Source organism: Zootoca vivipara, chromosome 6, assembly GCF_963506605.1.
Source record: "Zootoca vivipara chromosome 6, rZooViv1.1, whole genome shotgun sequence".
In the NCBI taxonomy this organism is placed as follows: Eukaryota; Metazoa; Chordata; class Lepidosauria; order Squamata; family Lacertidae; genus Zootoca; species Zootoca vivipara.
Genome location: NC_083281.1, coordinates 48,157,160 through 48,178,220, shown reverse-complemented (window position 1 = coordinate 48,178,220; position 21,061 = coordinate 48,157,160). Strand labels below are relative to the sequence as shown.

Below are 21,061 nucleotides of genomic sequence, written 5' to 3'. Positions count from 1 at the left end.
TACAAAAGCTGCCAAACCAGCTGGCGCCAATGGAAAGGGCAGAGTCTAAAGCAGGAAAGTGTGACCGTGCCCTCTTTGGCTGGCATTCCTGCCAGAGGAACAGGAAGGAACATGTGGTGATGCCAGGTTCCTTTGGGTGCTGTGAAGGGTGAGAGGAAGGCTCCTAGGAGGAAAAGTCAGCACCTCGTCCCTCAGTCCCTCCCCTCCAAGAGTCAAAGTAAAATGTTAACTGATGTGGGCAGATCCATGTCATGCATTTGAAGGGCATCCAAAGCATACAGCTTCCCCTACCGGTAGTTCTAGTTACAGGTAGCTAGCCGTGTTGGTCTGCCGTAGTCGAAACAAAATTTTAAAAAATCCTTCCAGTAGCACCTTAGCGACCAACTAAGTTTGTCATTGGTATGAGCTTTTGTGTGCATGCACACTTGGTATCTGAAGAAGTGTGCATGCACACGAAAACTCGTACCAATGACAAACTTAGCTTCCCCTAAAAGACTCCTGGGAACTGTAGTTCAATAAGGGCACTGGACATTGTAGCGCCGTGAGGGTAAAGCGACAGGTTTTTTCCCCTTCTTGCTGCAGGTAGCTTTTCCACGGGGTGGGAAATGCAGTCCATGGGCTGAAAAAGAGGCTCTCGGCCTCCACTCATGTCCCTTTCATAGCGCAGCCCCCTCCCCTTCCCGGTGACTTTTGGGGCTCCGCGATGACTTTTTCCATTAGTAACCCTCAGCCTGCGACTCTCACAGTGGACCCTCGGCTGCTGGGTGGCCTTCCTGCCAGGGAGGCTGAAGCCGCAAAATCCTGAACTGAACAGGCAGGTGCGACTGGATGGGCTCCCAGAGACCCTTCAAACCGCGCAAGGAAAGCAGAAGCGGCAGTTGCCCAAGGTAAGGGGAGAGCAGTCTGTATATGCTCAGAGGCTACTTTCTGTCTGTGCACGAACACTCAGGCGTTTCCTCCCAGCAACTCGCACTTCTGCCGCGGATAGAAGCAAAATTAGAAACAAAACGAACCCGGAAGCGCCCGCTAAAGGCAACGAGATGGGCTCTTCTGCATTTTTAGCTCCACTGTGCTAAGGCAGCTGACTCAAGTGAGCTCGTTACCCAAATGCCGGAAGCGCGTTACGCCAGAGCCACCTCCGCTTAGCGTCTTTCCGGTGTGGGGATGCGCTTGGCAACGGCGCCCGGTCTAGTCCGCTGAGTGCTGCCGCTGCCGCAGTCGTCGCCATGGTGGGCCAAGATCCGTCTGCCTCGTCGGCGGGCGGCGCCCTGGAAAACGCGAACCCGCTCATCTACCGGCGCCAGGGCGAGCGGCCCGTCACGGCGCGCGAGGAGGACGACGAGCTGCCTGACGCCATCGACGACCGGGAGATCTTCGATATCCTCAGCTGAGCCCAGCCGGGGTTCGCCTGCTAAAGGGGAAAGTCTCCCTGGGCGGAGGGGGCGGGCCCGGCCGGCGCTTCTCCTGGTTCTTAGAGCTTCTCCAGTGGCTCATGGAAGTGACGCCTCATGCTTGCAGCGGCGCCTGGGTTGGGGTCGGGAAGGCGGATGAAGAGCCGGACGAGAGGGGCTGAGCCACCCTGGGAGCCCAGGGTGGGGCTGTGGGGGCAGCAGGCGCGGTGGGTTTGTATCTGGGGTGGACAGATTGTGTCACTTTCACGCCTTCACTCAATAAGCAGGTCGGTTGAATAGTCACATCAATATACAGTTTCTTAACACACCTCGATGCGTTTTTCGAGCCGAGTAAGTTACAATCTGTCAGGAGGAGGCAAGTCTACCTCATGAACCTATTTAGATTTATTTGAGGGTGTCAACAAGCTTGTAGATAGAGGTGATCTGGCTGACATGGAGCACGTGGACTTTCAAAAAGGCTCTTGATGAAGCCCCTCACCAATGACTCCTGCGTAAGCTTAGCAGTCGAGGAATGACAGGAGAGATACGGTACTCTTGTTTAAGCTGCAGGAATGAAAGAGTAGGAATAAACAGACAGTTCTCCAAATGGGGAGATGTTGAAAATGGGAGTCCTCCAAGGATCAGTGTTGGGATTGTGCTCTTTTAAGTTGCTTATAAATGATTTAGAATTAGGAATGAGCAGCAAGGAGGCAAGGTTTGCCGGTAACATTAATTTTTTCAGATTGTTAAAATAAAAAGAGATTGTGATTGTTTGGAAAGAAATTGAAATCAAAATTGCTGGTATCATACCATGCAACTGCTCTTTGAACACTGTGGCATTCTGGTTGCCTGACCTCCAAAAGGATATTGTAGAGGAAATGGTCTGGGAAAAGGTAACCAAAATGATTGAGAATGGACTAGATGGGTCATTAGCCCAATTCAGCAGGCTATTATTATTATTATTATTGAATTTATATACAGTGGAACCTCGTGTTACGTACCACCCTCCTTACGAATGCTTCAGGTTATGAGCTCCGCTATCCCGGAAGCAGATGTTGTGAATTTGGCCCCGGGATGCGAGCGGAAGTCTTACGCTGGCGGCACAGCAGCAGCGGGAGACGCCATTAGCGAAAGCGTGCCTCATGTTAAGAACTGTTTCGGGTTACAGACAGACCTCCAGAATGGATCGTTTGTAACCGGAGCTACCACTGTACCGCCCTATACTCGGGGTCTCAAGGTGGTTCACAGAATAAACTTTTTAGGCACAGAGCAGGTCTGTATCAGGTTGTATTAGAAATAAGAGATTGATTTCCTCAAGCATCTCTAGTTCCTGCTCTTCAGGGTAGGATTGATAGCTTGCATGACGTGGAAGCCCCGCAATAGGTAGATATATGTAGAGTTGTAGGATTGGCAGCTCATATAATATATTTTTTAAGTTGTATTGGAAAGCTGGTGGTTCCTTGCTGGCATTCAGCAGGTTACTCAGGGTTCTCATGCAAAATTTCCTACCAGGGTGTGATCATCTCAGAAGAAAGAGAAAGTGGCATTTAGTAAAGAGGGGAGGTTAGCATAAAGCAGAGATGGAGAGTCTTTGGTCCTCCAGATATTGGACTATAGTGCCTATCACACAGGCTGATGGGAGTGGGGAATCCAAGAGCATAAGGAGGGCCATAGACTCCCCACCCCTGGACTAAAAAGATGTTTTCTAATACTAGTGTGCAGTTGGCCTCTCTAAAGAGGTATTAGCCAACCAGTTTTCTGCATTGGTTCCCGTTGGGAAGGCTTGAGCAGTTTGTCTTCATTGGGGAACATTTGGAAAGCTCCCATCTTAAATGAAGAATTGCATCCCCACAGGGCCTGTTGCTTTGTGCCTGGCTGTGCTTTGCTGGTGGAGTGTTTTTCCTTGACTTTCTACATCTCATTCGTTCTATCAACGACCCAGAGCATCCCTTAACATTAGAAGAACTAAACGTCGTAGAACAAGTTCGAGTCAAGGTGAGTGTTGGCGGCTTTTCTCTACCTTTTCTAAGCTGGAGAGGGAAAATGGCCTCTTTTTGAGCCAGAGGCCGGCTGAACAGGCTGTAGCCCATGTCACTAAATTCATGAAAACCAGGTACAAACAGATCCTTTAGGAGAGATGCAGCTTCAAGGAAGAACAGGTGTCTTTCCGGTTTTGCCTGGCCTGATTCTTAAATTCCCCATTTCACTGCACACCCCAGATGACTTTTTATATAACTGCACCTGTGTGACTTATCCAAGCTGCTACCATCATGCCCTACAGTGATGCCCCCTCCCATCTTCTCACCACCACCTGGTTAGCTCAGTGGCCCTTGGCTCACACTCACACTATATTCTTTTATATAGTGTAAGTGTGGGGTTTTGTGTCAGCGTCAACTAGGTAGGTTCTCTTCACATTACATTTCCTTGGTAATGAGAGGGGTGGGGCCAGGGTGTTGTTGGCTGTCTGTAGTTGGCCAACAACACCCTTGGGGGAGGATTGTTGGGTCAAGTTAGCCATATTGATTCACATGCTGTGGATGGGTTCTTCTTGTTGTCTTGTTGGGCTATGTATGTGATAAAGGGGAGCAATTTGGGGGTGAAGGCGTCCTCTTCTATTTGTCCCTAGGTTGCTTGGTTTTCTTTGTGAATTCCTGGGCATCATCTTCAGACTGAGAGGAGTCCAATTCTCAAAGTACAACTGCAGTTAGTAAGATGCAAAGAGACAAGCCAATTAGCTCTTTTTCCAATTAGAACAGCATTTTATCTGGTTTAAATTATGACTCTTTTTTAAAAAAAATTGTGGTTGGGTCGGGATGGGTCTTTCACAGGTAAATGATGCTGAGAGCACCGTTTCAGTGGAATTCACCCCCACCATTCCTCACTGCAGTATGGCAACATTAATTGGCCTTTCAGTCAAAGTGAAGCTGATCAGATCCCTACCAGAAAGGTTTAAGGTGAGTAGATGCAAATGGCCAAAAGAGCAATGGAGAAATTCTGTTTTTGTTTCATATGGTGGACATGAGGAGCCTTTGGGGCTGTTGAGGCATTGCTCTTGTGTGATCAGCTAGAAGTAGAATTGTACTGGTAGTTCTGCTTTTACAGTGTCTGCATTCCCCATGGCAAACCTGCAGTGCTCACCCCTTGTCTCCCACCAGCCATGAGCAGAAATTTGAATTCAGCAGGGGATAGAAAAAGTGTGGTGGCAGCTGCAAGTTCCTGTAGCTCCTCAAAGCATTGAAAACCAAGACAAATGTGGGAGACAAAACAATGACCTGGGTCAGCAGCCTTCAAGGGGGACCCCAAAGTGCTGCTTTGACTTGACATTCTAGAATGCTGTGAAGGTGTTGCAGGGGATGGGAGATATAAATTCAAACAACCAGTGGTGCCAGAAGACTTGATCTGCCTAGAAAAGGGCCCAGACAAACAGCTGGCTTGGCCCTTGGGGAGTAGCTCCTGTTTGCGAGACCACTGCTTGGCTCCAAGAGGCAGCAGCTACAGCACCCTGGAAAGCAGCGTGAATTTCCTCCTTACTTGCTTCCAGTGACTCCCAGTTGCAGAAGCTCTTGCTCATCTTGGCACTTGGCAGGCTAGCCATCAAAGGGATACGAGGGCTTTCCTTCTCCCGTTTGTTTCTATTAAAGCACCTGAGGCTACCAATTGCAGGATCCCATGCAGCCCATGCTGCTTTTTTGGAATTTGACATTCTGGAAACCAAGTGCCGTTTTTTCAAAGCAATAAGGAAAGGGGTCCCTGGCTGCCACCCAGCCCCTCCATTAATCAGATGCCTTCTTTCAGCCCCTCCCACTCCTGCTTCCTAGTGGCTTCTTCATATCCAGGGGGGGGGGCATTCCAAAGCTTTTGATCAAGGCTTTTGATCTTGGGTTGGAATTAGAAACAAACTACCAAGTGATAGCACATCCTCACCAATCAGATACAGAATGGAAGTGAGGGGACTGGTGATGGTGTATAACTAAGCGACCAAATTAAATTAAGGTAAAATTGGATTAGCGAGGTATAATTTTTATTATTCCTCCAATCGGTTCAACCCGGGGGAACATTATTTGGTGACACAAATGATGATGCTTCTTCTTTTCCTCCTCACAGGTGGATGTCCACATAACCCCTGGAACACATGCCTCAGAGCATGCAGGTAGGTTTAAAATTCACCACAAAATACCCCTCAGAATAAGTCACTTACATTCCCTTCTATATTTGTTTTGAAGGGAAAGGTGGAAGGTAAAAGTACAAATACCACTTTGAATTTTTTGGGTGGGGTCCTAGCCCTTGAGCTATACAGCAGAGGGCGATGGATGGATGTCTTCACTAACTCCTCTTGTGGGGTTCTTTTTCACAGTAAACAAGCAACTGGCTGACAAAGAGAGAGTGGCGGCTGCCTTGGAAAACAACCATCTGTTGGAAGTGGTGAATCAGTGTTTGTCTGGGCGCCCCTGATAATGCATGCTGGGTGGGGTTGGGGTAGGAACAAGCAAAAGATGCTCTTAAAAGCTTGTACCTGTATGTGAATAAAATAACTGGTTGTTTTGTTTTTAAATAAAGACAATACCCTTTTCCCTACTTAAGCTTGTCTAAAAGTATTGGATTAGAAACACACGTGAATCTGAGAAGTAAATCATGAAAACTGAGGAACATGTTTACATAGTATAAATTGAGGAGTGGACTTCAAAATACCACTCTTAAAAAGCTGAATATTTTATCACGATCTGAATGTTTCTGGTTTAGAAACATTCCCATGGACAAAACTTGCTGTTTTGGGGTGGCTTAGAAAACAAGGTGGAAAAAAATCCTGCAACCAAGTAAAATCCTATTTTATAAATGTGCTTCCATCTTTCAGGAAATGGGAGGGCACTTGGAATGAGATTTTGTCAGTTATGAAAGAGGACAGGCAGCTATAGATGGATAGGTGTGTTTTCCAGAGCCTTGGCAAAAAGGGCACATGATAGCAAGTATCTTGACATCCTTAATCTGCATTGACACATCCTACCACATTTTATGGAGATGGCTATGGCTGCTGTTTAGCCTTCAGATTGATGCAGTTGCAGAGGCAGCCTGGTGGGTAAAGTCTACATGGGTAGGAAGAATTTGATCCCAGGGGTCAGGATTGCCCAAGGCCCTTTACATTGAAAGGGGTGGGTTGTATCATCCATAGGTTCATGACTGTTGGTTGCTTACTGGAGGGCTAGTAGAAACTAGTGAAGGGAATGGCGTGGGGTGCGGTGGGAGATGCCCCTTCTCATTAGTCAAGGTGGGGGCGGGCATGTGTGACTTCTTTCCAAAGTATTCAGAGAGCAAAAAGGTCACCCTCCCACTTCAGTCTGAGCAAGGATTTGAGCTTGGCAGTGCATGAAGATTTCTGCCAACCTCCCCAGCTAAGCACAACAAAAGCAGAGGAGAGTCTTTATTGAATGGAGCAAAATCTGTTTTACACCAAGGAGCCCAGCAGTGGAAATGGCTTTGACAAACAGTGTAGAAGCACAGGTAGCATCACAGGATGGAAGGGGTTGTTTTAAAATGAATTTATATTTCACTTAATGCCAGAAGAGACTGTTAAAGCAACAGCTTCAGTCTTGACCCCAGAGGTGGCCCCTGTGCACCTTTGCTTCCTCAGATTCTCCCATTTTATTTGCTTGAGAAACACTACCAAGGTCCTTGGCTCCATTTACGAAGGACCTGCCATTGCTTATCAAACACTTCCTTTTATAAGCTAAAGTTACCTGCCCCCCCACACCTCCCTTCCTTGCCTCCCTCCTGTCTCAGGTGGCCACCGGTCTCTCTCTGCACCTCTCCCAAAATCCTTGGGCACAAACATGTTTGGTTGTCAAAAACACAGCTGAAGCAACCCCAAAGCACCCATCACACTGCACATGCCAACTACAGACAACTGCTTACACTGGACAAAAACTTTTGTCAAAGGACTAGACGGAACTACTTGTTTCTACTCATGGACCAGCAGGTCTTTCAGAGAAAGCAGCTTCCTGCATTCAAGGCTGTGGAGTCCTGCTGCATTCAAAGTAATTCAGGAGATGTCGAGTGCAGCTCATTGCCTGGCTTGTGAGCTCCCAAGGCACCTGCCTAGTTGGAAGCAAAAGATGCTGGCCAAGAGAGAAAGATCTCTGTCTGATGCAACAAAGCAAGTTTTGCTGAAAAGCTGCAAGCTGACTGAGATGGATATGAAACACACCTGAAGACATTTTCTAACTTTGCGTAAATGGGTTCTGTATCTAATTCTTGGCAGCCAAACCCTGGAAGACGTCCTTGCGGCAGCTGGTGACCTCTGCACCTGCTCTTTCTCAGTCAAATGGTTGAATTGGTGAACCAAACACACTGGCTTGTGCAAACACAGGACAGTCAACCTCCCTTAGAATTGCCTTTTTTGTTTTAGCAGGGTCAAAAGTGATGACTGCCAGCCTGCTCCGCAGAAGAGGGAACATGCCACATTCCATGTATCTTGAGACATTTTGAAATTACTTTAAATGGCTCCAGATTGGTACACTCAACAGACCACCTGCAAAGGTTTCTCCTTGAATAGCTGGAAGACTGCCTCATTCCAGTCTTCATTCACCCAATATTCAACCAGAGACCCCAATAAATAAAGAATAAATAGTAGGCTGTAAGCCAGTAAACTGTTTTCAGCAGGACCACAATCTGACACAACAACTTCTTTGAAGACCCCCAAAGGGCCTATTCATGATTACAGCACAGCCTGTCTTGGGTGACAGCAGCAAAGGCTGGAGGAGCCATAGCCCTCTCCCTCCCTCCCTCTTCCCCCTCAAAGGCCGGCTCATTCTGGCAGCAGCTGTTCCAGTTCCTCGTCATTCAGACAGTTGGTTGCGACAATGTGGTTGAGCTGCTGCATGTACCTCTCTAGATCCTCCATGAAGTGAGGGATTCGAGCCTTCTCCAGCACCCCATATTTCTGAAGTTTACTCACATCTTCATAGGAGACCTGATTTTTTTTAAAAAAAAAACACACAGATCAACTGAAAGTTAGCAACTCATTCAAAGATGAGGTTTCAATCTTCTTGCTGGAAGCCACCCAGAGTGGCTGGGACAACCCAGTCAGATGGGTGAGGTACAAAAAACATCATCATTGCTGCAAGACCAGAGAGCTTTGTGTAACAGACCAAATTTACCTCACCTGAGAGCCAGTCTGGTGGAGACACCTACTGAGGGCCAAGCCAGATGCATTGTGGGAGATTCACAATCAGAACTCCCTAGTGCCTCTTGGGTTAAAAACAGCCATTTTGAGACAGGACTGTTACAATGGTAAAGGGGGAGCTGGGAGAGAATAGACATTCTATGCCCTTTGGAGGAAGATAAAGATGAATTGGAGGGCCTCACTTGGATGGAAAACATGGGTTTTCTTAGCCGAGGACTGTTAGAGGACTGTGCTCACCTCCCTCCTTTCTTGGTCTCTTCCTGCTCTAGCCATCTGCCTCCAACTGGATCAAACACCAGAAGTGAAGCCAAAAAAAGCCCTCTTGGCTATGAGATGGAGGAGGTGAAGGTACCTGCCCCCCACAATACACACACATGGGGGGGGGAGACCACAGAGCAGGCAGAACTGTTACCTTCCCCAGGGCAGCCAGCAGCTGGAAGTTGATGGTTTGTCGATGTCTCAGGATCCGGAGAATTCCATCCAGGTACACTTGATCTTTACTGAAGCACCCTGAAAGAGAAAAACCATTGACACATCCAGCATAACCAGGACACTTTGGGTAGGGTTTTCCTTTCAAAGTGACGTCCAAATACTGGCAAGAAATTCAAATACAGTATTGCCAAAATCAGGGAACTTCCTGAGGGCTGGAAGAATGGAGGTTTGCAGGAAGTCACCTTGTGCTTTTGGAGTTTTCTTTTCTTTTAGTGTTCTGCAGTATATCAGAATCTAATTCTGAAGGGCACCATCAATCAGGAGAGGCCCCCAAACCAGCCCTGCTGCACATCGGTGCCCAAGAGCAGAGCTGTCCTTTGCAGGTCACCTACACACCATCCCCCAGCCAGCCATCATCTTGTGATGGTGAAGGGTGGGGACTGAGCAAGGGGGTCCTAAATCGCAGAGGAATTTTAGCAAATGCTGCTCAAGTGGCCAACCGCCAGAACCCTGAGGGCTGGCTGCATCTCTCCAATATTGAGCATCCTCACGCCATGCGAAGGCCCTTACCTGGCTCGGAAGTGTCTGTCTGGCCTCTCTTGGCCCGCACACAGTATTCCCAGCGCACCCCAGGGTCCTGCACGTAGCGCTCCAGGTCGTGGAAGAGCTCGCAGAAGGACATGTGGCTGGCCTGGTAGACGGTGTAGTAGAGAAGTGCTGCCCTCCACAGGAAGGGCTGCTTGCGGAAGAGGACACTGTGCAGGCTGGCCAGGCCTTCCTCAGTGGGATTCGCCGGCTTCAGGCCGTAGTGCTGGCGACCTTCTGAGCTGTGCCACGGCTGGTGGGCATTGTTGACTCCGCGGATGTAGTGGGTGCCTAAGGCAGAGGAGAGGCATTTCCCCATCATGACTCCTCCTTCACAAATGGCTTGTCTCAGCTTTGCCCCCCACCCCACTTCCCAGTCCTTCACTGGGTCACTGAATCACAGTGCAAAAGAGGACTCACGTCCTGGGTTTTAGGCTGCGTGTCCAGGGGTAGGGAACTGGATCTATCAGGTGGGTGGGACCACTCCCTGCCCATCTCCTGATGTCTTTACAGCATTGGATGACAACTCGAAAAATTAGAAAGCCTTAAAGATTGGGAAAGTTGAAAACCATGAAATTAATCACTTAAAAATGTGTTATATGTCAGTCTTCAGGGAATCGGCTTCCTCCCCCGTGGCCATAAATGAGCAGATCAAACAAAATGAATTCTTACCAGTTAGTTTCTTTAATAAACACAGTGAAGGACAAAAGAAAGCGTCAACCCAGAATGGCGGTGCTCCTAATTAAGGCTCACACCCCCTCCATCCCTATTAATCTACATCACTCCTACTCTTGTAATCTGAGCTTGTGCCCTCTGAGCTTTCTGTTCTGAGACTTTCTGAGCTCTTCTCGACCTTGGGCTGGGTGGAGGAATGCTGTCCAGAAACTGTGAATCTGTTAACCCTCTCTCTTCCAGTGTTTCTTCTTCTGGCTGTTCCCCATACAGTATTTCCCAGCTTCTGCCTTCTGAACTATGCCCCTCTGCAAACCACTGTTCCAAATCTATCTGTCCTCCTGCTTCTGGGAAGATTCAGGAGCAGGTGGAAGTGGTAGCTTCCACCATTCCTCCTCAGCACGCTCCCTGATAGTTCATTAAACTAGATAAAGCCCAACTTATTATTAAGCAGCTTCTTTCAGTCTGATGAAGCTGAAATCTGTTCTGATATAGCAGTGGAATCATAATGGAACTTGTATTAGACATGAGCCTTCCCTTGATGTTCACGGCCAGACAGCATTTGACAACTAGACCCCTGCCAGTCAGCACCCAGACGCTCCTGCTCTTCAGAGTTCTAGGTCTCTCTGGCACTGAACAGAATTATTAGGCCTCTCCCAAAACCAGCCAGAGTTCAGGGCTGGGTAGTCCAGCTGGTACATCCTTCCCTTGGAAGAAAAATTGATGTTCCAACTCCTGGCAGACAATTCTCCACTCTCCTCCCACCCCGTGTTCTGTACCCTTCCAGAGCACAGAGGGTTGGGGAATGTCCCAAAACTTTGCTCCTTCTTCACAGATCCTGACCTATTTCATGGCGCAACATGCCCTCCAGCCAGTTCTGACGAGCCCCAGAAAGGTTGATGGCTAAAGTTGGGCGGCTGTTTTCCACCATCATCACTGCCTGAGACAGCAGGTCCTCGGTCAGCTGAACCACCACCTAAAAGAAGATTGGGGAGCAGGGCCTGTATTTACACTCTGAACTGAGCTGTGAGGGAGTTTCTATCAGAGGCCCCAGGATGCAGAACAAGCTTTGAAACAGGAGAGGGAAACCACAGGCCACCCATCCATCCATGTGACAACCAAGACCATCCTAGCATTTATCCCCCAATATTCTGAGCTTGCTTAGGAAACCCAGCACAGCTCTTGGGAGGTAGGTCAGGCAAGGAGCAGCGCAGAGCTCCCATGCACCTTCCCTTCCTGGCAGGACTCCAGTCAGTCCATGCAGTCTCCAGGGCTAGTCCCAGATGTGGCTTCCCACCCTCACCATCACGGCTGGATGCAACCCCTGGGGCAGGAAGGATTTGGGGGTTTCCAAGGGCACTGCGCAAAAGGCTGTCAGGGTGCCTCCCTGGGATCATGCAAAAGGTCTTTGGCCAGCATTGGACTCACCTCTCCAGAGCAGCCTTCCTTCTGCATGTACTTCCTGACAATGGACCAGATCTGGCATTTGCTGAGCAACTTCCCTCCGTTGGATGCCTCAAAGTTCTCATAGGTGCTATATTTCTCCAGCACAGCGTCAATGATTCCAATAGCCTGAAACACACACAGCAAGTGAATTTCAACCCACAACTGTCTGCTTTTTCCATTTAAAATAACATTTTTAAAATGTTTTTCGGCTACCAGATACAAAGAAAGAACTCCCCACCCACACCTGAAGAGAGTACACCTGATATAGTCAAGATTAACGCATAATGTTAATGGAGGTCCAACACAAGCTAGTTGAAGGTGTCCTTCAGATGCTGGCAACCTGGATTCATTCTACTTTTTAACTTCGTAGGAATTAAAAATTAAAGCAAGTTGAATAATAGGTGCCTGTCCATTAGTTATTCCATTGTTCCTGTAGCTTATTTTAAAAGGCACAATCTGTATGCATGTGTTTTGCCTTTTTCTCCATTATGCATTTCCCTGGATAACCAGAGACTATCTTGGATATTTATGACCTGTAGACCAAATAGACAAACTGAAGAGCATGAAGGACTGGTGGTTGCCATCATGAGATCACCCCTTCCTCTGCCTCAGCTAGGAAGCCCTAAGCAGCCCAGCCCTCAACACAGAGAACTGAGGCCATGTTGCTCCACAACAGGCAGACCTGGCTAACCAGAGGCAGCAAGCCTCTGTGATTCCTCAAAGTCTGGCAACTGAAGGAGCTGGTCATTCTAGCCTGGCAAATCTCTTTCAGCTCCCCTCTGCGAAAGACTGCTGTGGACAACTTCCCTCAGAGGACTGTTGTGAGAATTAACAAGAGGACTCAAAAGTTCTAAAAGAAGAAGTAGAAAGATTGCTCAGCTCAAAACAGGGTAGCACCAGCTGTGAGCAGAAGACCCACTTCAAACTGCCACCATTCCCTTAGTCTCAGCCCTCCAGCCTGCAATATGGAGGCAATGATTCTGACCAACCCAATGTGCACAGGTAGGAGAGCCCATTCACCCCTGCTGCTTGTCACTGGTCCTAGCACCTGGGCTGCTGAAAGAAGCATCTGATTTCCAAGTTTCAAACTTCACCCTCTTAGATCCCCGAGTCCTGGCATCCCATAGTAAAACACTGCCTGGATGTTGGGGGGAGTGGGGCATGTGCTCATGTGTGCCAGGATCGGAGCAGGCTCTCTCCCTCCAGTGGCATGAGTCTCCTTGGCCCCCCCTTGCCAAACTAGAATCTAGAAAAGTAGGTGAACCTCTAGATTCTGCAAAACATTTTGCCCCCCAGCTCCTTACAGGGTTATTGTGAGGATTACTGATGCACACAGTATAATACCAGGATGGGTGCAGCTGCGCTCCTGCTGCTGAGACCCAAAGCATCTTTCCTCCCTCTGGGAGGCAGAGACTTGCTGGCTCAGTCTCCTTGCGGCAGAGCAGAGTGAAAGGGTTGTGGAGGGAGGAGCAGCCGTTTGGAAGAAAACAGCAAAAGTAGAAGGAGCAGGGGAAACTTTTCTTACCTGTGAAATAAACTGCCCAGAGGCCTCTTTGTATTTCTCCAACACGGCTTCAGGGACAGGCTCTGCGTATTCGAACTGGGGGTTGTAGGCATAGCAGGCCCCAAAGAACTTCTCCCTCTCTTTGTCAACGTTCACCGGCCGCAGGGCCACCAGCAGGCAGGGACTTTTCCTCTTGCCCCCGATGCACCTGTCCGCCTTGGCTTTGGAGAGGTGAGGCAGGGAGGTGGCACTGCGGATCTGCCCCCGCGCGCGGTCCCTCCGGTTCACTGCGCAGATGCTCTCGCTCCGGCGCATCCAGCTGCAGGGATTCTGGAAGGCAGGGCAGAGGCCCATGGGGGGCGGCACTTGGGGCTCTGGGTTCTGGAGGCACTTGGTCTTGGCGGGCGCCCGCTGGCCCGGGCTGGAGGAGTCTGAATCCAGAGAAAGGGAAGGAGAGAAGAAGGGAGGCACCCGCAGCCCCTCATAGGGACGAGAGGCCTCCTTCTTCCCACTTCTCCGCTGTTGCAGGCCAGCACCAAAGACATCAGGCTGCTGTTCCCGCCGCCGAAAGGACTGGCGACCTGAGTCCAGAACCATCTTGTTTGGGGGCAGCCCTCCAAGGGGGTGTCATCAGGCCAGCTCGGAGGATTTTTTGCTCGGAGGAAGCCCTGGCAGCAAAGAAAAGGAGGCACAGGCTTCAGGCTAAGATTCCCTTCCCCACAAAAAAACATGGGTAGCTAAGTTTGATCAGGGTTGTTAAAACAAAATGAGAATTTGAAGAGCTCCACAAGGACCTCTGCAATCTGAATGAACGGGCTGTAAAACAGCAAATGCAATTGCAAGTGAAAGCAAGTGTAAAGTGATGGAAGTTGGGGCAAAAAGACTGTTAATTTCACAAGTGGGGTCTGAACTGGTGGTGTCTTACCAGAACTGAGACCTTGGGGTCATAACAGATGGCTCAGTGAACATGCTGACCCAGTGTGCAGCAGTTGTGAAAAACACGAATTTCATGCTAGGGATCATTAGGAAAGGAATTGAAAATAAAGCTGCTAATATTGTAATGCCATTATACAAATCTATGTTGCAACTTCATATGGAAGAATGTGCCAAGTTCTGGCCACCTAACCTCAAAAAGAATATTGTAGAATTTGAAAAGGGCATCCAAAATTATAATGGGATGGGGCGACTCCCTGTGAGGGAAGTTTGCCACATATGGCACTTTTTAGTTTAGAGACAAGATGAAAAAGAGGCAACAGTGTCAAAGTTTCAAGAATGAGGAAAGGCATGGAGAGTGGACAGAGAAAAGCTTTCCTCCTTGTCTCATAAGACCAGACCCCATGGGCTTCCAATGAAGCTGAATGTTGGAAGATTCCAGGCAGCCAGAAGAAAGGACTTCTTCAGGCAGGACACGGCTACATGATGGAACTCACTTCCACAGCAACAGCCACCAACTTCAATGGTTTAAAAAAAGGTTTGGACAAATTCATGGAGAAGGCTGCCAACAGCTGCCAGCCACAATGGCTCTGCCCTGCCCTGCCTCCATGGACAAACTCAGTAATGCCTTTGAATACTGCAGAAGGAGAGAGTGCTGATATTGTGCTCAGGTCCTGCTTGTGGATTTCTTCCCATTTAAAAAAAAATTCATTTTTATTTGAAAATAAAAAGCTTACAGCCACAATCAGTCAACATGTTTCCAATTACATATATCATTTGGCTTTTATATCACGTTCCTAAAGGTTCTTAATAATTCTTCAGATACCACCTTCCCCTCACCCATGTGCGATCTTATTGGTATTTATATTATTGGTTTTTGTTGTGTTAACAGTTGTTTGTACTTAATGATTCTATCCTTTGTAATATTATCTTATATGCTTGCGAAGATTTCCTTTTATGTTTATATTAAAATTTATTTCCATTTCCATATTTTTCCATATATGTCTCTACACACTCCCACTCTCTCTTAATTTTTTGCTTGGAGCTGCCTCTAATTGAAGCTATTAATTTTGCCATTGCCATAAATTCACAAAACTTGGTTCTCCATTCTGATATTTCTGGTATTTTTCCTGTTTTCCAATTTTTTGCCACTAGTAGTCTCACCACTGCTGTCCCTTGGAGGAATATGTTCTTTTTGTCTTCGGGAATATCATTGGTTATTAAACCCATCAAATATGCTTCTGGATTTTTAAGAATTGTGCTCTTAAATATTCTTTTCAGCTCTTCATGTAACTTAGTCCAAAACTGTTTAGTCACCTTACACGCCCACTACATATGATACATTGTTCCCAACTCTACTTTACATCTCTAACAAAGATTTGAATATTTTTTATAAATCTTAGCCAATTTCACTGGGGTAAGGTAGCAACGATAACACATTTTCATTATATTTTCTCTTATCACATAACAAGCTGTAAAATTTATGTCAACACTCCATAATTTTTCTTGTGACCACTTTATTGTTGTTTCTTTTATTACTTCCTCTTTCAATTCTCACTCAAGGAGAAAATTATACATTTTTGATATTATCTTTTTATTTGACTGCAGTAATTTGCTTTGCAGTTTAGAAGTTTTCTGTTCAAAATCTATTTTTTTGCCTTCGTTAAACAGATTGTCTATTTGATGATATTCTAGCCAGCTATTGCAGTATTCCTTAATCCCATCATATGGTTTTGATTTTAAGACACCATGTTCTTTTGTTAATAATTCTTGATATGTTGGCCAATTCTTTTCCATGTTTATTTTTTTTACTGCTAATACCTCTGGTGGGAACACCCACCAGGGTATCTTTGGTTCCAGTAAAGGTAAAGGGACCCCTGACCATTAGGTCCAGTCGTGACCGACTCTGGGGTTGTGGCGCTCATCTTGCGTTATTGGCCGAGGGAGCTGGCATACAGCTTCCAGGTCATGTGGCCAGCATGACAAAGCCGCTTCTGGCGAACCAGAGCAGCACACGGAAACGCTGTTTACCTTCCCGCTGTAGCAGTACCTATTTATCTACTTGCACTTTGACGTGCTTTCGAACTGCTAAGTTGGCAGGAGCTGGGACTGAGCAACGGGAGCTCACCCCGTCGTGGGGATTCGAACCGCCGACCTTCTGATTGGCAAGCCCTAGGCTCAGCGGTTTAACCCATAGCGCCACCCGCATTCCAGTAGTCACCGGTAATTTACCCATACTTTATATAAGGGTTTTCTAATTATATGGTTCGGGAAATCCTTATTTACGGCCACTTTATCATAAACCAAATAAGTGTGCCAACCAAAACGATTGTTCCATCCCTCCATGTCCAAGATCTCTGTGTTGCTTTCCTCCATTTTTCAAAAATCTCATATTTGCCAATTATTGGGAGCATTTGGAACAAGAACAATAGCTTTGGTAACACCATCATTTTAATCATTGAAATCCTACCCTTTGCGGCATCTGGTTGGCCACTGTAAAAGCAGGATGCCAGACTAGAATGTGTACCATCGACCTGAGCCAGCAAGTCTGCTCTCACGTACTTCACGAGCTGCAGGGCAGAAGGGTGCTTCTGCTGCTGCTGACAACAGCAACATCTCTCCTTTTGCCTGTTCTCCTCGCAAGAGGCAGCTCTGGATGGTGACCCAGTAAGCACCCCCACAGGCTTCCCATTATCTGAAAACATGAAGAGGGACCACAGGTCTGATGTGCAGAGCTTGGCTGCCACTACTCAGTGAGGAGGAGCAGCAGGAGGAGACTCTCAGTATGTGTTCAGTCACCCTTGTAGTGACTACACTTTGCATGTTCTATGGCCAGGTTATTGGCACTAAAAATGGGCTCTAGGTTTCTCCCCTGGCTTTGGGCTTCCTCCCCCTAAGCTTACTCACAGTAGAACTAACACTGGCTACAACCCTTAGCTGTCAGGATCCACCAATACTTCCCATCTGAAGATGCTTCGAGGGTGCTTCTGAAAGGCAACTGGGTGCTCTGCCCCTGAGCCTGCCGCCATCCACCCTGAGCATCTGCCAAACTGAGTCAGGCACTCAGCATGTTTGGCCACAGTAGAGAGGAAGAGGAAGAAGGATTTCTGCATGCAACAGGGAACTGATTTAAGGGATCCCCATCACATAAAGCAAAAATGGATCTCTGTGTCCTGGTTCCCAGGAGTACCTGGCTAGCCAGAGGGACCTTTAAAGGGCTGGCTGACAAGGGGTGAGGTCAAAGAGCAGAATGGGCAGGTCTAGTAGCCACTATTCAACAGGACAGCTAAGGATGGAGCCTCCATGTCCATAAGCAATATACCTCAGATCTTAGGGGCTAGCTGCTCCTGAGCTTCCCAAAGGTAGACTTGGCTGGCTGGCTGGCTGCTCTGGGAGACAGGATACTGGCTGGGGCAGGCCTTGGCCTGATCCAGAGAGGAGAGTCTTATGTCATCATAATGGACAGGAGGCAAGCAGGGAAGGGGTGGCAGGAGGACTAGTGGAAACCCCAGCACAGCACAGCAAACTCACACAACTTGCACCATCTGTGCAATTCCACAACTGAAGGCAGAGTCTACCTTCACACAATATATTTCATGGGGACTCTCAACAAATCATTACTGAAGGGAGCAGGGAGCAGGGAGATGCTGATTCAGCTCCTTGCCAAGGGCACAAGGAGCTTAGGAATGCATCTGTATGTAGGAAGCATCCCTGGAGCAAGGGAAGGGAAGCTGCCCCATCCAGGCTGAGCCCCCATCAGCTCTGCAAATGGCCTGGAGACCGCAGGAATTGCAGGGGCTCCACAGGTTTGCCCAGAATAACCCAAAGGTGGTTCTTGCCAAACCTGCTCCCCTTATTTATGGCAGAGCAAATAAGCAAGCTGATGATTGCTTGTCCTTGCGTCTCAACATGAATCCAGGGCTCCTCATCTCCAAGTGGGGGAAGCAGGTGATTGGAGGGTGCCCCAAAAGGAGCACTTTGGGCTGGGACAGCTCCAAGGAGACAGGAAGGTGGTCATGACTTAGTCTATGATTTTGGGGAGGCCAGACCTTATTCTCTGTGCCGGGTGGGAAAGAGCATGTAAACCAAGGGTCCTTGAAGCTACTGTTAGGTTTCCATGCCAGAGGGACCCCTGAAAGCACCGTCAGCCTCCCGTTCAACCAGGCAGGGACCACGAGATTTCACGCTCTCTCCCCATCACACAATAGATCCTGGAGGTTGGGTTTCCTACACATTCTCCACAGCTGGATAGCAGCACCTGCCGGAAGACCTCGCGCAGAAACAAAAGCCCTGCGCGAGACCCCGGAGCTGAAGCTGCCTCTGGGCAACGGAGATCCTCAAGATCAGGATTTCAACAAGGCCCCGAGAGTCAGACGGGGGCCGGGGGGGGGGGGAACCGGGTTCAGACGCCTTGCTCAGCAATAGGCACGTGGGTCGATAGGTGGACTTGGGCCAGCTGCTCTGTCTGCGCCCGACCCTCCTTGCAGGGCTGTTGTTAGGATCATCGGAGTGTTCGCCCCTCTGAGGCTCCCCGAGACTTCTTTGCAGGGGATCCCTTTGTGGGCCCACAGCTGTCCAAGGAAAGCGAGCCCCAGAACCGCCTTTTGTTCTTGGGAACCCCCCCCCACCGCCCGAGATCCCGCCCGCCGGGGGTTCCCCTCCTCCACCCCACCGCAGCCGCCCCGGTACCTACCCGGCTGCGCTCCCTCCTCCTCCTCCTCGGCCCTCGCTTGGTCGGTGCGGCGGAGGAAGCGTGGGAGGGTCTGCGGGGCGGGCGGCGACGGGGGTGGGGAGAGACAGACCGACAGACAAGGGCTGCGAGCATGCTCAGTGGTGCTGCGGAGGGTGGCGCGCCCGCGCAGCTAGACCCCTCCCCGGGCAGGCGGGCTCCAGCGACCCCCGAAACACAAGCGGCGGTGCCAGGGCGGCTCCCGTTCCGGACCAGGATGACTCCGCTGCCCTTCGGAATCCGAACCGGGCTGGGGCTGCAGGCGCTGCCCTCTCCCTTCCCCTCGAGGCGGCGGGAAGCCCTTGGAGGGCCGCTTGGGGGAAAGCCTTGGGCGTGTCGCGAGGGGCGGGTAAGCGCGCTCTGCCCCCTCCCCAGGACCCGAAAGGAGGGCCGCCTCTCCAATCCCCCCATTGCGCGCATCACCTGAAGGCATCGGTGCGCCTTTGTCTCCCAGCAGCTGCCGGCCCGTGGAGTGGGGTGGAGTGGGGGTGGGGGTCCCGGGTCCCCGTCCCTCTTCCTCCCACTCCAATGCCTCGTTTCGCTTCTCCTTTTCTTTTGGGGAGCGTTTCATGGCTGGGTATTTTTTAAAAAATAAATTGTGTTCTTCAGGGGTGATGCGCCAACTTTAAACATTTTAAATGAATAGATAAATAGGCCGTTTAATCCATTGTGACCCACTGAAACGCGGGCACTTAATCAACTCGGCTCTCTTCAAGCGGGTGCCGAGGGCACAAAGGCTTTCTTCTTCTGTCTGCCTGGGACAGGGCAGGTAATGGTCCAAATCTCTTCTGCATTGCCTCAGTGCGCCTGCGCTCTCTGGTGCCTTCCTTGCCAAGGCTGGAAGGGTCGGCTGGCGGGGATTAGACCCAGGCACTGCTCAGCGGCTCCCAGCTGATCTGCGGGAGGGGAGCGGCAGCATTAAGCTGCAGCAATAAATAGCAACAACAAGCTGCTTTCACTTCTGCCATTGTAGGTCATTCCACCACTTAATTTTAGACTGTCATGGTTTTTGATCAGGTTTTGCCCTAAAGCACAGCCATAAGCTGTTTTTTTCTGTCTGAGTTGAAGTGCAATTTCAACAGCAAATCTAAACATGAAAGAACCAATTCCCTCACACCCTTTCAGAATGAGTCCCTGCAAAGCCCTGACCCCAGGTGCAAACCAGGGGCTGTCCCAGCTGACTGGGAATTTAACATATCACAAATGTTTGGCAGCGTGTTCTATTAAAAATTTGCTTTTACAGCTAATTTTAACATTTTTTGCCATTTTATTATGTACAATATTTATGTTATGTATTTTTGTGTTTTTATATTATACACTGTCCTGAGATCCTCAGAGGAAGGGTGGCATAGAAAGTCAATAAATAAATAAATAAATAAATAAATAAATATTATGGGTAAAACAACAGACTTGCCTGTAGGGCCAGCCCCCAAAGCGTTTGCTGCCAGAGGCCAAGCTCAATATGCCCCTGCCCCCAAGTTCCATGTATCGGAGCTGAGTGGAGTGGGGCTGACTGTGGAAAGCCCCCCTCTTCCACCCCACCTGAGGAGGGGTAGAGAAGGTTGTGTGACTTGCAGGCACAGCAGCTCAAACCACTGGCAGAGAGGCACAGTTGGGGGACTTAGGAGTGAGGCTGGTATGCTGCTAGTGTTGCATCAGCCTCCTTCTCACAAGCAGTAGGTGAAGTGGCCAACTTGGGCTTAGGTGGGTGGCAGCTAATGTGAAGGAATGCTCCTCAATATGCAGTGAGGAACTAAGATAGACTGAAATCAAGATACACTACGTCCACAGCATTCCCCTGATCCACCAAGCTTGTAACTCCATCGGAAAAAGAAGCAAGATTTGTCTGGCATGACTTGTCTTTGAGAAACCCATGCTGGGTCTTGGTAATCACAGCATCCTTTTCTAAGTGCTCACAGACAGACTGGGGTGGGATAAGGAAGATTTGGAAGGGTGGGATGGGGTGGCCCCTTCTCCTGCAGAAAGAGTGGGGGCTGCCCCCTATTGTGGGTTGGAGGGAGTGGGAGCAGGCTGCTCCCTTCTCTTGGTTTGAGGAAGATTTGGGGGCTGCCCTTTCTATTGGGGTGAGCTGCTCATTCTCTGGGGGGGGGGTCTCCTGGTGGAAGCTGCTCCCCTGGGGGGCTTTGGTGTTCGCTGCTACCTTCCCTTGTGGGGGGACCTGGGAAGGAGAG

General features: G+C 49.1%; 2 protein-coding genes across 3 annotated transcripts; one reads left to right on the top strand and one right to left on the bottom strand.

The window, feature by feature from the left end:
* The first annotated feature begins 1,110 nt into the window (after positions 1 to 1,110).
* CIAO2B (cytosolic iron-sulfur assembly component 2B) lies at positions 1,111 to 5,966 on the top strand. Its single transcript, XM_060275934.1, has 5 exons — positions 1,111 to 1,379; positions 3,309 to 3,386; positions 4,220 to 4,345; positions 5,496 to 5,541; positions 5,746 to 5,966. The coding sequence occupies exons 1-5, from the start codon at positions 1,227 to 1,229 to the stop codon at positions 5,841 to 5,843; spliced, it is 501 nt and encodes a 166-aa protein (XP_060131917.1). The 5' UTR covers positions 1,111 to 1,226; the 3' UTR covers positions 5,844 to 5,966.
* Positions 5,967 to 6,800: 834 nt separating this feature from the next.
* On the bottom strand, positions 6,801 to 19,641 carry MATCAP1 (microtubule associated tyrosine carboxypeptidase 1). 2 transcript variants are annotated; one of them, XM_035120164.2, is made up of 7 exons: positions 19,293 to 19,641; positions 13,229 to 13,875; positions 11,686 to 11,829; positions 11,101 to 11,233; positions 9,571 to 9,876; positions 8,981 to 9,078; positions 6,801 to 8,355 (listed from the first exon to the last, which is right to left on the bottom strand). In XM_035120164.2, the coding sequence occupies exons 2-7, from the start codon at positions 13,802 to 13,804 to the stop codon at positions 8,191 to 8,193; spliced, it is 1,422 nt and encodes a 473-aa protein (XP_034976055.1). In that variant the 5' UTR covers positions 13,805 to 13,875; positions 19,293 to 19,641; the 3' UTR covers positions 6,801 to 8,190. The 2 variants fall into 2 exon arrangements, with proteins under 2 accessions (XP_034976055.1, XP_034976056.1); XM_035120165.1 differs by lacking the exon at positions 19,293 to 19,641 and adding an exon at positions 18,834 to 18,913.
* Between the last annotated feature and the right edge of the window lie 1,420 nt (positions 19,642 to 21,061).